Source organism: Danio rerio, chromosome 20, assembly GCF_049306965.1.
Source record: "Danio rerio strain Tuebingen ecotype United States chromosome 20, GRCz12tu, whole genome shotgun sequence".
Classification (NCBI taxonomy): domain Eukaryota; kingdom Metazoa; phylum Chordata; class Actinopteri; order Cypriniformes; family Danionidae; genus Danio; species Danio rerio.
In genome coordinates this window covers 7,554,194-7,571,263 of record NC_133195.1, presented here as the reverse complement: position 1 = coordinate 7,571,263, position 17,070 = coordinate 7,554,194, and the positions used below count along the sequence as shown (strand labels likewise).

Sequence of the window (17,070 nt, the reverse complement as noted above, 5' to 3'; positions counted from 1 at the left end):
TCAATTGTCCCATTTTAGACAGTATGCTATCATAAATTGTAAAAAAAAAAAAATATTAAAATAAAATAAATAAAAAAAAACAATAGAAAAAGGCTTTATGAAAGAAAAACCAATAACAGAAGGCTTTTATTATTCAAATGGACAAATTCTGACTGAGGGAATGAGCTGGCCAGTTTGTTATTTGCCTACAGGCAACAGTTTTTAATTTAAAACATTTTTTTGTTTTTTTTTTTTTTCATTTTTATGATGATGATCGATCAAATAATTATTTAATTTAATAAAAAATTTTTTTAGGGGGAGCTGAGCCCCAGTGGAGCTTTATGTCTAGCAATGCCTCTGCGGTTGACGATTTTCATCTACAAGTAGGCGAAAGAGATCGCATTATTAATGCTACGAGAAAAACTGCTTATTTTAAACTACAGCTGATCAAATCATTATTAAACAGGTAAATGACTTTTTAAATTGATCTCTCTTTTGTATGTTGTAGTGGTGTATTTATATCATGGTAATATTGTGATCTCTTGAGACTCTCTTTGTTTAATTTTCTTTTTTATACACACTTTTATGCTGTTGCATTTTGATTATACTATCGAATTGTCTTATGCCTAAGGCTTCGTGCCAACACACAGTGCCAATAAGTGCCAATACACAGCCACATTGCACTGCTACTCGTGTGATATTGCTCATTTACATTTCCTTAATATTAAATTAAATATAGTTAAATTAGATTGTAAATTTCCAATATATTAATTAAACACTTTAGTTTTCTGAAAGTATGCTCCACTGTAAAAACATGACAAAAAGTCATAACAACAAATGTTTTTAGGTAACTTAAACTAATTTAATGGGTTAATCAGGTTTCAACTACATATTTTTAGTTATACAAAGTTCAACTTAATGTTTTAGTCAGTTTGACTGATGTGAGTTGAGATGACTAGAAAAGTTTATTTGAATCAACTAAAATATTTTAGGCAGCAAGATTTTTTACAGTGTAGAGAACACAAAAACATCTGCATGAAAGAAAAACAGCGGACAAGCTGAATAAAATCCTTATTCACGCCAGGTGGTTGCCCTTACAGAACAGCAGGAATAGCTGTGTCCATATAGCTATTGATGAAAACAGAGCAGCTGTGCTAGTGTTTAACATTTATGCATTACACAGAGTTCATCTAAACAAAAATTACCAAACTTCTCTGAAGTGAGTTCCCCTCATACTGTATACACCAGGACTATTCAATTGGCGGTCCGTGAACCGAACCCAGCCCCCGAGTCAATTTGTTCTGGCCCTCCAAATACTGTGACCAAGACATCAAAAATAAAATTTGTTCAGTCGAAAAATGGCCGCTATAGTTATGAAGTGACATGCGTCTGTTTAATACAGCACAAGCTGCAGTTAAAGGCTGTGCGGAGCATGAGTCACCATAAGCGAATGCTGCGGGCAGCCAAAGACATTTGGATCTGTTTGTAGAAAGGGCCTTTTGTACTATGCATTGACATCGTCAATAGTGATGCAATGATTTCACTATCAACTGCGCTTTAATTCATCACAGTTAATTAATCATAAAGGCTTCTCTAGGCCGCATTTCTGTTGTACAGAACAAAAATAAACTGCTGCAATTAAACAAAGTTACAGTATGGCAAGTTGCCAACTGTGCGCTAGTTTAAAGTTCCATGCATTAACACCGAGGCTAATACACACCCACACCTGATTAACTATAGCAGCAGTCGTTCCCATATCACGTCTTTTCCGCTTGCAAGTTATCTATCTTCTCTAATGCAAGAATATATGCAATATGCGCGCACAAGCGGAGTAAAGTGTTTGCTGCTTTCCGGATACACGCAGTAGAAAACATCTTATGGTCAGAGTTGTTTGTGCCTTTCAGTGCAATGTAAACAAAAGATATGTTAGATTAATTATTATTAAAATGATTATGTATGTATGAACGCAGATGGCATCAACAGTTAAACTAAATAGCTACTGTCCTAATATATTTCCTATATAGCTTGAATTTACATTACATTTACATTTAGACCTGATAATCATGACACCATGAGCATTCTACAGACTATATAATCGTACAACCAAAATCTATAATCGTTGCATCCCTAACTGTTTTGCAATTTAAAACATAACATATGAATGTGTCTGAATGTAGAAGAAGCCTACTTCAGCAATGCACTGCTTTTGTTGTGCTCTGAAACACAACATTTGAATATTTGCAGAAAAAAAAGTCTATTGTGCAATGAATTGATGTTATGTAGTATCAAAGTACAATATATTAAATCTTTAATGTAGAAAAAGCCAAAGTGGATGTCTTAAAGGTTCACAAAACCCTCAAGTACTTTTTTTAAAGATTTTAACAACTTTAATTGTGGGGAAAATTTGTGTAGATAATTTTGCGCTTTTGTCAGCTAATTTCATCTTCCGGGTTAAAAATTATTTTTGGGGCGGGATCAAAATCGGTGACTTGGCGCAAAACTGCAAGTGCAAAGATGACGCGTTAGTTTCTCATTATTATTCATAGCGGAGTTTTATTATCCTATGAGAAGAGCCAGCTTCTTAATTATTCATGACTGCACAGGCTTTTCGGAAGCAAGGCAGACCTCCTAATGCCAAGCTGTGAGATCCTACCTTGATGACTGGGTAATAATCCATGGGGTTTGTTGCATGTTTTTTCCTGCGATGCTGTCAGGGCCGATACAACACTGTTTGTGTGCAGCAAGCATTTTTGTCAGGAAAGCAGTATGAGAATTGGAAAATGGCGAACGTTGTCTTTTATCAGGAGTCTATTCACATTTAAACATATTGTTGTGCTGCTGTGTTTGCCTAAAGGCTGATTTATACTTCTGCGTCAAACACCGGCATATGCTACGGCGCTGACGCATAGCCCTTCGCCGTGGCCGTGGCCGTCACTGACGTGCACCTCTCAAAAAATGTAACTACACGTCGCAACAACGCGTAGCCCAAGCTCTGTGATTGGTCGGCTTGGTAGCGCTGACAAGTCGGGGCGGGACCGAGAGCCGCGCGAATGGCGCGAACCCAATGTAGCGATTGTTTACAAGTGTGGAGTCCCGTGAAGGAGCTCCGGATGGAAAGTTTTGTTTTGTGTTTACCTCATAGTTAAAGTTGCTGCACGTCCGTCGGTTGCTGCCACAAAATGAGCGAGTTTGAGCCACTTGTACATCCCGGAAGTTTCAGGAAAAGCAAAACAACAGTGAAGAAACTCGGCACAGAGGAACATTTACACCTCACTGCCAACTAGCATTTTCGGAGGTGTTAATGCAGACCAACAGAGACAGCGCGCAGAAGTATAAATGCACAGCCACGCGCGTTGCATGCGCCGTGGGTTACGCCAGTCACTTGACGCAGAAGTATAAATCAGGCTTAAGTCCTCCAGATTACCTGCAGAGCTAATGGTTAAAATAGACAAGGGAAAAGACCTGCTGCACTGAGTCTGCATTCAGACCAGGGGATTAAGGGAGAAGTCCTCATTTAGTGTTTATATAAACACGATTATTTTTATAATGATATAAATTGTGGTTATCTGTATATGGAAATTATGCATAACAAATGTAGCAGGGCATTAAATTACAGTTTATTTCTTTGCATTTTAACTTTGTAAACTATAAAATCATGCGCCTCCTCATGGTTTGTGTCTCATTTTGTGAGCTAACTGACAACAGCTGTCCGCTTCCCTTCTTCTCCCCTGCTCTGCTGGCCACGCCCACTCCTGCCTCTGATCGCGGAGCTTCATGCCCATTATGATGCATCTTTTGAAAAAAATCTGAGGTAGACCTGAACCGAAAGTGGGGGGTTTCATTGCCCTTTAAAGAGCAAAAATTCAGCATGGGCTCTAATATGCAGTTGTGTTATCACTTGTATAGCAGGTCATCTCTCTGGCCCTTCGTTTGGGATGCTTTTCATAAACCGGCCCCCATGACAAACTAATTGAATAGCCCTAGTATATACTATCATAAAAACGCTTCTGCCCCCTGATTCAATATTTAAGATTTTCTTCTAGTATTTCAAGCATCAATAACAACGCTGTCTGTCAAAGGTGCCATTAATGTATAAACAACCAAATAATTCACAAAAATGTAAAAAAAAAAATCAACAGATGTTTCAAGTATGTTGACTGAAGCCTATTAAAATGATAGTTCACCTAAAAATGTAAATTCATGTCATCATTCACTCTCCCTGCCTTTGTTTCTTTTTTTTCTGTTAAACACAAAATATGATATTTGAATAATTTTGAATACCAACTTTCATAGCATTTGGTTATAATAAATGGTTGCCAGTTTCAAACATTCTTCCAAATATCTTCTTTTGTGTTCAACGAAATCTAGTAGATGTATGAATATAGTAAATAATGAGTACAGATTTCTTTTTGGGTGAACTCTCTCTTTAAGCATACTAGTTTGCTTTACCTTTAGACAGAAATTTACACCTATTAAATTAACAAATATATCAAGCTCATTTTACAGGGATTGCCTAAACACAAGCTATAATAAAAATCCGCCATAACACAAGTCTGCAATATTTTAATCTAAACTTGAAAACATCACAGAATCGCAGAAGAATTAACTTAAAAGTCAGTATTTGTTAAAATTGTAAATTGCTTTATCTCTGAATTACACTGAAATACATATCATGCGCCCGAGCTGTATATCTGTTTTCCATCCCTGGCCTGTGAATGCTCTGTCTACACCAGGGCTATTCAATTAGTTTGTCATGGGGGCCGGTTCATGAAAAGCATCCCAAACGAAGGGCCGGAGAGATATGACTTATGAGTGATGACACAACTGCATATAAGAACCCATATGCTGTATTTGTGCTCATAAAGACACCCATGTTGGCTTTTTCTACATTAAAATGTGAATATATTGTATTTTAAAACAACATAATATCACTGTATTGTCCAACTGACTTATTTTTTAGATTTACGTTTTACAAACATTCAAATGTTGTATTTCAGAGCACAACTAAAGCAGTGCATTGCTGAAGTATGGCTTCTTCTACATTCAGACACATTCATATGTTAAGTTAAGAACTGCATAATAATTAGGGATGCAACAATTATAGATTTTGGTTGTACGATTATATAGTCTGAAGAATAATTATGGTTTCACGGTTATCATGTCTAATGTAAATTGAAGCTTTATATTCGATAAGTACCTATGTAGATCAACTGTTGTTGCCATCAGTGTTCATGCATACATAATCATTTTAATACTAGCTCGTCTAATATTAAAATATCTTTTGTTTACACTGCTCTGAAAGGCACTTACAACTCTCAACGTGAGATGTTTTCTACTGCGTGCGCCCGGAAAGACACAAGCGCGTTGCTCCGCTTGTGCGCACATATTGTCATACTTACATTAGCAATAATAAACTTGCAAGCAGAAAAGACGTGATATGGGTACGGCCGCTGCTACTGTACAGTTAATCCGGTGTGCGTGCGTATTAGCCTCAGTGTACATAGCCTATTTGGAACTTTAAACTAGCGCACAGGTGACAACTTGTCATAACTTTTTAGTGCAACAGAAAGGCGGCTTAGGGAAGCCTTTACGATTCATTAACTGTGACGAATTCAAGCGCAGTTAAAAGTGAAATCAGCTAATCATTGCTATCCCTAACGATTACAGTGCATTGTACAAAAGGCATTTTCTACAAAACATATCTAAATGTTTTCGGCTGTCCGCACCACTCGCTAATGGTGACTCACGCTCTGCGCAGCCTCTGCAGCTCGCGCTGTATTGAACAGAAAGACGCACGTTACTTCATAACTTAAGTGGCTGTTTTTCGACTAAACAAAATTTATTTTTGATGTCTTGTTCACACTATTTGGAGGGCCGTAACAAACTGCCTTGGGGGCCGTGTTCGGCCTGCGGGCCGCCAATTGAATAGCCCTAGTCTACACGCTTTATGCTTTACAATAATTTAAAAACAATTACTTTAATACAATTATTTTAATAGTTGTTTAGGAAATCCTGGTTATAACTGGCTAAATTAAAATGCAAAAACCGCCAATCTAACTTTAACAGAACGCCTCTGATTTTGTTGTCTATCAATTAGAGCTGTGAACCTACACTAGTCTCACGGTTCGGTTCGGTTACGATTATCATGCCATCGATTCGGTTCAATTCGATATTTCGGAGCATCACGGTGCATTGATGATGCTTTCCATAAACAGTTTTATATTTTCTTCACAGCAGCAGTTCTTGTATTAAAATGTATGAATATATTTATATTTATATATTATTTGTAATACAATTTTGTCGTTTAATACAAACAGTCAGATATACAAACTGTAACTTTAAACAAAACGAGCATTAAGCAAATAATATAAACAAATATAAACATCCAGCTCAATTTCTGAATCTTGTTTAGTTCTCTTACACCTCTTTGATTGGTCACACCCTCAACAAAAACGGTTGCGATTGGCTCTTGCGCGCTGCTCTCTTCAGATAAGTGACACTGATAAGCGGCAGGCGGGCAGCGGCGATCTCACAGCTGATGCATGATAGACACGGTGGAGAAAACTCTGCAGACACGCGCTCGTTTCTGGATCCAAACGTAATGCTGTAAAACAGCCGAGAGGAGAAGAAAAGCCACGCCAGCAGGTCAAATGGGCCACTGGGTGTGTGTGTGTGTGTGTGTGTGAGAAAGAGAGAAAGGCAGAGACAGAGCGAAAGCGAGAGAGAGAAAGAGAGAAATGGAGTAAGGCTACTTTCATTCTCTCGATCTCAGTGAAATAGGGGCTATTGTTGTATATGTCAGTGAAAGACTGCAAACACACAGTAAAATTGTGCACAGTTTATGAGTTTTAAGTAGTTAAAGCGTTGTAAATACTCGCGATTGCCTCCCTCGCGACAGAGCGAATATGAGGTAAATGACGTCAGTAATAACCGGTTATGATTATTACTGAACCGATACCGAATTGTCCGCGTCTGCATCGCGATGCACCGAAGAAACGATTAATTTTGACACCCCTACTATCAATGCATCTCAACACACTGTGAGCTCAGGTCATACCTCTGGCTCTGAGGCAGGTGAATACAGACACGCATCATCGTTATAGTTTCCCGCTGCAGCAATAAGCACTGCACCAGACTCAACAATTTTCCGGCAGGCGGTGTTTAGGGTGCGACTGAAGCCCCCTACAAATGGCAGCAGCAGGATAACAGGACTGACAGGCTGAGAGGCCAGAGATGACTGGATATATTCCAGACCTGCAACAGAGAACATATCAATGTCCTAAAAACATTCTGCATATATTCAGAGAGACAATTCACAGAAGGCAAAATTAATGTGGCTCAAATCTGGCTCACACCAGACACTTACTTCCGGCTCACATACCGCATGGAATGATGGCACTTGGGCGGTCGCTCCTGTTAGCCAGATCTGAGCCACAATTAAGCCACAATTATATATAAATAAATATATATATATATATATATATATATATATATATATATATATATATATATATATATATATATATATATATATATATATGTGTGTGTGTGTGTGTGTGTGTGTGTGTGTGTATATATATATATATATATATATATATATATTTATATTTGTGTGTGTGTGTGTGTATATAAATATATATATATATATATATATATATATATATATATATATATATATATATATATATATATATATATATATATATATATTTATATACACACACACACACACGCACACACGCACACACGCACACACACACACACACACACACACACACACACACACACACACACACAGTTACTAGCCACTCTGCATTTTCACTAGCCACAATTTTGTTGTTAGGAAAATATATTTTATATGCATAAATTTGATGTTAACATGCTAAAATTACTTGATTTAAATTTTGTGTTGTCCACATGTGTCCTCATTCATTTCACTTTTTGTGTGTCGAGTATGAGCTTTCTCAAGGAGCATGAGCAAAGGAGTCATGGTTTCATAGTGTTATACTGCAATTAGTTTTTATTTCACATGACTTCAAAATTAACGATTTACCAAATTTATCTCTATAACCACACTAAACAACGATTATTTCTTAGCCACAAATTTTTAATGAGTCAAAACAAGCAAAATATAGCTGTATAATATTTATTTAACAAAAAAATTCTTAAAAAAAGAAAGAAAAGCAATTGACTTTTAAAAAATAACTATTGTCATGTATCAAAAATATGCACAGTAATCTGTCCTGGCTAAAGATCTCTCGGATCACCAGTTGACTGCACATAAATGGAGAGTTCATCTTCCATTAAAGCAATATTGTAAAAAAAAAAAAAAAGATAATTAAAACATTTTAACAAAAATGAAAGCAAATAAAACCGTAAGCAAATGAAAGCAGGTGAAACCTACCGTGTGTGATAATATAAGGATGATCACATGCACGTAAGCATTAAAGCATTAACTTTAGGCAATTTAATAATCTGATCAAAGTGAAAGCAACTGGTGCTGCTTACAAAAAGACTTACAAAATTTTGAGCTCTTAAAAGCATCAGGACTGTGGATGCATGTTCATCACTTTTTGTCTAGTTTATTTGAAAGAGAACCGATGACAGTTGCATTTCCAGAACCTGTTCCAGACACGGTTGCTTCATGATTCGGGAGCGCGCATGTGTTAAGAAGTCGGGCCCACGCGTTTTAAGAAGTCGGGCCCACGCGTTTTAAGAAGTCGCGCGCATCCCATCAGCTGTTAGCGCGAGAGATGATCATTCTCTTATTCGGTAATTACTTGCTTTCTTCTCTTATTCGGTAATTACTTGCTTTCTTTTACTTGCTAGCAAAATAAACATTGAACATTTCGATTTCATGTGGACTTTAAGGACTTTTAAAAATTATTTTCAACCAGCCAAAGTGGCTAGTGGGATTGTCTGTCTAACCGGCGGGTGTTGGTAAATGGCGGGTGTTAATGTAAAGCCCTGCATATATATATATATATATATATATATATATATATATATATATATATATATATATATATATATATATATATATATATATATATATATATATACATATATATATATATATATATATATATATATATATATATATATATATATATATATATATATATATATATATATATGGTCCAACTAATCAGTCTTCATGAACTACAGCTGTGTGTGCAAGCAATCAGTGGTAATCTGGATCTGGTTTGTGTGTGAGGTGCCTGAAGTGAAATGTAGTGCAGTTTAGTGCCAGAATTATAGTTTGGGTGATATTGAATGTTATCCAGCAATCTACAAGGCCTAGATCGCTGGCATTTGTGACAAGCACATGATGGAAAAACAAAATCAATTCTGTTTGGCCTCAATTCTATTTTACAGTATACAATGTAACATCATGAAACATTTTTACACTGTAAAAAATGCTGGCTGCCACACAATTTTTCTTTGTTTATAATTATTTATTAAATTTTCTATGTTGTCCCAACAAAAAATCGATTAAGTCACTTTAATTTTACAAATTTAAGTGGATTGAACCAAAAACAATTACTTTGTAACAAACAAAACCTCAAGAATTGTGTTGATTCAGTTCATTTTAAATGAGTAGATTGAACATGCAGGAAAAATTTTAATTTTTTTTTAGCATACCTGCCAAAGCTCCAGACACAGTACCCTTGCCCTGGCAGTTCAACACTCGGACGCTGTTCACACTGGCACCTCGAGCGACACCCGAGTCCCGTCCACTGATCACCCCTGCAATGTGTGTGCCATGACTGTCACACTGACTGGCCTGTGGACAAAACACAAAAGGAGGCAATGAACTAATGCATCTCATTGGCACTTACTTCTCATTGGCACTTGGAAAATACACTTTTACACTGACAGACCTGCCTGTGAACTCTGACCCCGTCCTCCTCAGGCACTCTGTTGAAGTCGGTCACCATCACCCTGTCCTCGACCTCACGGTGGGTCAACTGAACGCTCGTGTCCAGCAGATACACTCCCACTTTAGCTCCGTCATCTACACAGAAACACACAGATGAAAATACAGACCAAAGACAGTTACTTTCGTTGAATTTTATTTCAGTCCCAGCTAGCAATATTCATGTGGCTCAAATCCGGCCCACACCAGACTCTTACATCCGGCCCACATACCGCATGGAATGATGGCACTTGGGTGATCCACTCCTGTTTGCCAGATCTGGGCCACAATTAAGCCATATCAATATCACATACCAGCCAAAAATCAACCAAATGAACCAGAACTGACCCTATTCTGGCCAACAGTTTGCTTTTATTCTGGCCCAGATCTGGCCTATCACTTCTAACAATAGATTAAACGTTGGTGAACATCAGTAAATTATATTATTTCATCACAGGTTGTGCCTCAATTCATTTTATTGTTTTTGTTGTTTTTTTTCTTAGCTTGTTTGCTGTAATTAATAAACTTTTCAAGCAAAGTTCTTAAAAGGTACAGCAGCCTAAAATAAAATGTATTTTAAAAGGTTCAGGTCCCAACTAAAGCAAACACTTTTCTCCATGATGGTGACTTTAGTCTATGTGGTCCACATTTGTTTTAAGTTAACTGGGCCACATTTGCCATATCTCCTCTGGACCGCTTTAGGCTCACAGCAACATTAGCCAAAGCTAACTGTGCCAAATATTTGCCAAAAGTGGCCCACATTTGTTTTATGATAACTGGGCCCCATTTACCATATCTTCTCTGGGCCACTATAGGCTCAAATCCACATAGGGCATAGCTTACTGTGCTGAATGTTCGCCAATAGTAGCCCACATATGTTTCAAGATAACTGGGCCACATTTTCCATATCTACTCTGGACCACTAGTCAGAGTTTACTGTGCAGAATATTTGCCAAAAGTGTCCCACATATGTTTTATAATAACTGGGTCACATTTTCCATATTTTCTCTGGGCCACATTAGGCTCACAACCACAATAGCCAGAGCTTACTGTGCCAAATGTTTGCCAAAAGTGGCTCATATATGTCTTAAGATACCTGGGTCACATTTGCACCTACACGTGTTAGCCAGTTTAGGTTTAGACCCAGATTACCCTTAAATGACTATGCCACTATTTTGCCAACTGTGGCCCACATTTGTCCTCTGTCATTTGGGCCAAATTTATCCTTTTTTCACATAGGCCACATTGGGTTCACATTCAGATTACATTTTGCCATGAGTGCCAAATATTTGCCTTAATTGGGCCATATATGAATTTAAATCTTTGGCCCCCATTTGCCATTGTATAGGTGGGCCACTTCAGGCTCACATTCATTTTGTCTGGGCCAAAGGTATACCACCAGTACCGCATAACTGCCTAAAGTGGCCCACATTAGTATGCTATCTGGGGTCTAATGCTGTATTTGGCTGCATGGTGGCGCAGTAGGTAGCTCGTTCGCCTCACAGCAAGAAGGTTTGAGCCTTGGCAGGGTCAGTTGCCATTTCTGTGTGGAGATTGCATGTTCTCCCTGTGTTCACGTGGGTTTCCTCCGGGTGCTCTGGTTTTCCCCACAGTCTAAAGACATGTGGTATAGGTAAATTGGGTAGGCTAAATTGTCCGTATTGTGTGTGTTAATAAGTGTGCATGGATGTTTTCCAGTGATGGGTTGCAGCTGAATGGGCATCTGCTGCGTAAAAAATATGCTGGATAAGTTGGCAGTTCATTCCGCTGTAGTGACCCCAGATTAATAAAGGGACTAAGCCAAAAAGAAAATGAACGAATGACACCGTATTTACAACTGAAATTGAATATTTAGTAAAGGGCAGGGTTTGTTGAGCTTCTTTCATCTTTCCCTTGTAGCAAATTAAAGGTTGGAGGGGCTAAGCATATTTTGCCCCAGCCATCAAACTGACATCAGAGAAGTGCTGCCATTCCAGAGCGAAAGCAAATGGTCAGATTTTGATTAAAGATTTTCACTGGTTTAACTTGCAAGGATTATTTGTTCACTATCATGCCCCTTTTTACAAGATGTAAATTAAGTCTCTAATGTCCCTAGAGTGTGTATGTGAAGCTTTAGCTCAAAATAAACAAACAAACAAGGCTTTATAAGTCTTTGAAACTTCCACATTTTTGAACTGCACTAAACTGAACCTAACTTAAACTGAACTACACTGTTTCAATTTATTATGATCTTCTATGTTAAGCTGCTTTGACACAATTTACATTGTAAAAGCGCTATACAAATAAAGGTGAATTGAATTAGATGCTGGCTATATTCACAGACTGTAGCCACACAACTGTGTTTAAACCCCTTATATAAAAGATTTTTGCATAGTAGGTCCCTTTTAAGACTAACAATCTATGCTAGCAAAATAAACATTGAACATTTTGATTTCATGTGGACTTTAAGGACTTTATTTAAAGTGCATGTTAACATCAAACCACAATAACTGCTCATGAGAGTGGACAGTTTCTCAAGAAAAAGGCTAAGTTTCTTATCAACTAGAATCTTAATAAGATATATTTGCATATATATGCAAATTTCAGACAAATAACTAATCTCTAAGTACTTTCTGGTGATGTTATTCGACATACATCATGTTAGTGGCACAAGTGTGATACTAATACTGCTTTAAAAATACCAGTTGTAACATTAACTTCATGAGAGATACAAATAAAGCAAAAATGGAAATGTACTTATCATCCAGTTTTCACAGTAAACATTGTTTTTATTTGTAAGTAAACACTCGGTATGTTATTTTTGATAACTAAACACTAACATTTTTTTAAATATTGCAGGCTTTTTTTTAAGCATCTTACATTAAAGAGAACCCAAAAAAGAACATTCCAGAGATGTTATGGGAACGCTCTATTTATACATAAAGAAAACTTTCCTGGTTAATGTTCCAGGAAGAAAAATTAACATTTTCAGATTATTTATATCTTTTTTTTTTTTTTTTTTTGGGACACCTGAAAAAAGTAAAAGATGAAAAAGCAATGGAAAATCCACCTAACAGAAAAAAACAATGCATTAAATTTTGAACAGTTAATGCAATAAATTCCCAAATAGCTAAATGTCTCTGCCCCACACAATCAGGTTTTGCTTGGCCCACATTTATTTATTAATTTCTTTTGCGGCTTAGTCCCTTTATTAATCCTGGGTCGCCACAGCGGAATGAACCGCCATCTTATCCAGCACATGTTTTACGCAGCAGATGTCCTTCCAGCTACAACTGCAATCCCACCAGTCCTACAACACTCCAACCTGCTCCGAGACGGCGACCTTCCGCATGGGAGTCGGTCACTCTAACAAGGAGGCTAAAGACCATGGCCTCATGTGTCTTTCGCTAGAGCACTTTTAGAGGTTACTCTAACAGACCTAATTGTTAGATGTTTTTTCTTTACTCAAAATTTATTTTAATGTATTTTAAATGTGGGTCAAGACAGGCTGAACTGATGAGGCCCACTTATCAGTTTTTAACATCTGGGTCAAGTACTACATTTTACATGTGGCCCAAATTGTGTGTGGCGCCTTAAAAATAGAGCCACCTCTGCCAAACCCAGACCATGTTTGGCCCATATGCTGTATGCAAGTGCTGTGCCAGCTTTATGCCAGATCTGGGCCAGAATTATTTGCTACCTGGGTTGCCACAGCTTTAATTTTACCGTAGAGGGCCTAGGGTGTTCAGACTCCAGACTGCACAGGATGTACCTTTATAGTGCATTAAGTACAAAGTGTAGCCTATAAGTGCAAAGAGTGTGATTTGGGACACAAGTAAGGTGTTAGCTCACTGGGTGGAGAGTATTTTCCAGCCTCATGTTTATTTTGAAGGACCCGCTGCAGGTTCCATGGGATGCTTTGGGCAAAGATTGAGGAATCCTCTTCAATGTATTCCACATGGGGCAACTTTACTGCCTGCCAAAAACACAGGTGATGGAATGATGGAAAAACACAGATCATGTTTTCAGTTTAGAGTTCCTTTGTGTGTGTGTGTGTGTGTGTGTGTAAATAACTGTCCAAACATCGTTGAAGACAAATGTGACATGCAAGAATGTTTGCAGATTACCATGTGAAGAACATCGCTGCTCATTTTCACCAGAAACCCACGGAAGGCTCCAGAGTAAGTCTGCAATATCTCAATCAGGTATCCGCGTTTGGCGGCTTTTGCGCTGAGTCTGCGCGTGGTGCGCTCCACCTGGTTCACGTGCGTCCCGTTCCGCATCACAACTAAATACTGACCCGGCATTCGCCACGCGTCCTGTGCACAAAGCACGCAAGGGGGTTACATATGTCATTCTGATATAACCTCCTTCTTTCACACGTGCCACACGTACAGTACACTCCACAAACATGCTGTAGTCTTTTGTTGTTGTAAACTACATTAAATTACTGAAAATCGACAGCAAGACATTATACTTACATTTACATGCAAATGTGTCATTTTTTCATAATTTATTTTCTATATATATAATGTAGCTATTTAAGAACAAATATGCAGTATACCCAAAACATATACAGTAGTATTGCTTAAAGTCCTTCCAGATGCACAGAAAACATAATTATTTCAGATTATTTAATATGATTATGTTTAGATTTTGATTAAAGATTTTCAGTCGTTTAAAATGCAGGGATTAATTGTTAACTTTGAAGGGGACCTATTATGCCCCTTTTTGCAAGATGTAAAAAAAAATCTCGGATTTCCCTAGAGCGTGAACTCAATGTGAGGATTTAGCTCAAAATACCAAACAAATAATGTTTTTATAAGTCTTTGAGACTACTAATTTTAAGGCTTTGATCCTAATTGTAAAAAATCGACAGCATGTAATTAAACTTACATTTTTAAAACAAAAAAGACATTCATCTTAATCTTTGTTTTATTATCTGCAACTTCAGAAATAAATACAAATTATAGGCAGCCTACTGCACATCACTGGCACTTCATTGTGCCTTGTTTTACAAAAGATAAAATAATATGACATATGGTTGCGCTTGCTGTTTTAGAAAATGTCATAATCATAAATTCATAAGTATGAATGTATATTTTTCTTTAGTGTTTCTCACATAAGATGATGATGCATCTTATGAAGAGTTTGGATACTAAAACCTCTAAATGCCATCTGGAATTTTCATCTAAAATTTTCATTTTTTTTAGGCTGTTGTTTGTAGTTTCAGTAATGTTTCGGTAATGAAAGATAATAAAATTAAATTTAAGCAAAATATTGCAAAATAAATTTCAACCTACAAACTTTTTCAAATTTTTGCTTCTCTTCATTTTTTTCTTCTGTTTTTTTTTTTTTTTTTTTATTTGTATTTAATATTTTTCTATAACATAATTTCCCCCCCCCCTTAATATTTTTAACCAGCAGTCCCACAAATCACAGCCCAGTTATCCTACCTTGGTGCACCTGTAAAACTGCGCCGATGGCCTGTTCTCTGCTTCAGGCTGAGTGTCATCCTGCAAAATTAAAGACAGGATCATCTCATCTTCATCCTCAATATAATCTTCATCACATTCCACAACAGCCAGAAGACCCAACAGAAAACCCAAACAGCACACCGACACGACGCTTCTCATTCTCTGTGCTTTCAACTCAAAGTAAGTGTATTTTTTTCTCTCTGTTGCTGTTGGTCGTACACTGAGGCAGAACAATATATGATAAAGAGATTTGGAGATTTATCATTAAACGTGACTCTCAGACTGACTAAAGGAAGGTGGGGCGAGCTGAATGACGTTTCACTGCCCGTGTATCGAACGATGCCTCGGTAATAAATACAGCAGAAGTGGAGTCAGATTACAGTCCACCCACACACATATTATACGCTTAGATTTCATGCACAGGCTTGAAACATTTGCTGAAATAAAACCTGTAACATGAATAACTGTTAGTTAAATATATTGTCAAATATGTCAATAAAATACAGTGAAGCTAAATTGTAGTAAAACGAGATTTTACTACAATTACATTTTTTAAGGGTTTTTAAGAAAGATGCCAGTTTTTGTATTATTTTCACGCAAAACCTGACCTCACATGTCACCTGCGCGCGCCCACGAGACTAAATATTGCGCGTATTGGAAGCTGCAGTCAAGACAAGACCAAACATAGATTAACGTCGTCCTCTGTTGGTCATACAGTGGTATAGTTTTAATATAAGTGTGTGGTTTGGATGTTATATTTGGTAAAAACGTACATAATGCTAAAATATTTTCATACATTTTTATGTAATATAAAAATGTTTTGGCTGTATGATTTTAATTATATGTAAACAGTTTCTCAAACATATACAGTACATGCATTGATATATTGTAGATAATATTTTTTTTCTTGTGATTAGTAACATACCTATCATGCTGAAGAAAATGCACAAGATATCGTTCAATGCTTTGACAATATTAGATTGAGCGGGTCATGTGAATGTTGAAATTTTACAACACTCAGTCAAAGGTAGCGATAATTGCACATAGCAAGGAGGAATTCTGCTTCATTTCCAACTTCATTTCAGTAATACTAACATCAACTGTTTTGATTATTCACAGATTAAAATTTTTTTGTTGTTACAATTTTCAGTCACATGCATTTTGTGACAATCAAACTTAAATGATTTTTAAATATTTATAACTATGTAATTCATTATTCATACATTAATTTGTAATTTGAAGAAAATTATGCAACAATATTCATATAATATATTTTTAAATGTTTACTTAACTGAATTTTGCTTTGTCCAAATACTTCAGATATGCACATGGAATGGGTAATAATGTTGAGGGATACAGGCAGGGTGCGAATTACGGGAGGGTTTGGGGGATTGACCCCCCTAATTAACATTTGATTCACCCTGAAGGACATCAAAACAAGATGTAAGGGCGTCTTGTGGAGTTTCTTTCTTTCCACAAGTGCCCTAGTGGAGGGCAAGGAGCCCTCTGGGGCCCAGACTGCAAGCCCAGTGAGAGAGGTTTGCCTCTGGGTAGCTTGCTGGGGTCAGGGACCCCTTAGGTGGAGGGCAAGCGGCCTCTAAGGACCCCAGGATGCAAGAACAAGAAGAAAAGTTGGGTCCTGGGTAGCTTGCAGGGGTCAGGGACCCCTTAGGTGAAGGTCAAGGGGGCCCTAAAGAGCCCACACTGCAAGTCCAA

General features: G+C 37.2%; 2 protein-coding genes across 4 annotated transcripts in view; one reads left to right on the top strand and one right to left on the bottom strand.

Annotated features, from left to right (window-relative positions):
• pcsk9 (proprotein convertase subtilisin/kexin type 9) overlaps window positions 1-16,051 on the bottom strand; it is a 36,074-nt gene extending 20,023 nt beyond the window's left edge. The window contains exons 1-7 of one of the 3 annotated variants that reach the window (XM_073934057.1): window positions 15,963-16,051; window positions 15,334-15,393; window positions 14,005-14,196; window positions 13,730-13,853; window positions 9,864-9,997; window positions 9,625-9,766; window positions 7,037-7,233 (exon numbers count right to left, since the gene is read on the bottom strand). In XM_073934057.1, coding sequence (XP_073790158.1) covers window positions 7,037-7,233; window positions 9,625-9,766; window positions 9,864-9,997; window positions 13,730-13,853; window positions 14,005-14,184 — 777 coding nt within the window. In that variant the 5' untranslated portion in view covers window positions 14,185-14,196; window positions 15,334-15,393; window positions 15,963-16,051. Of the gene's footprint in view, window positions 1-7,036; window positions 7,234-9,624; window positions 9,767-9,863; window positions 9,998-13,729; window positions 13,854-14,004; window positions 14,197-15,333; window positions 15,686-15,962 lie in introns of those variants that run through there. The other 2 variants (XM_073934056.1, XM_003200677.7) reach the window with 2 other exon arrangements.
• The window catches only part of usp24 (ubiquitin specific peptidase 24), a 746,345-nt gene that overhangs the window by 169,238 nt on the left and 560,037 nt on the right, over window positions 1-17,070 (top strand). The gene's annotated exons all lie outside the window — the stretch shown is intronic.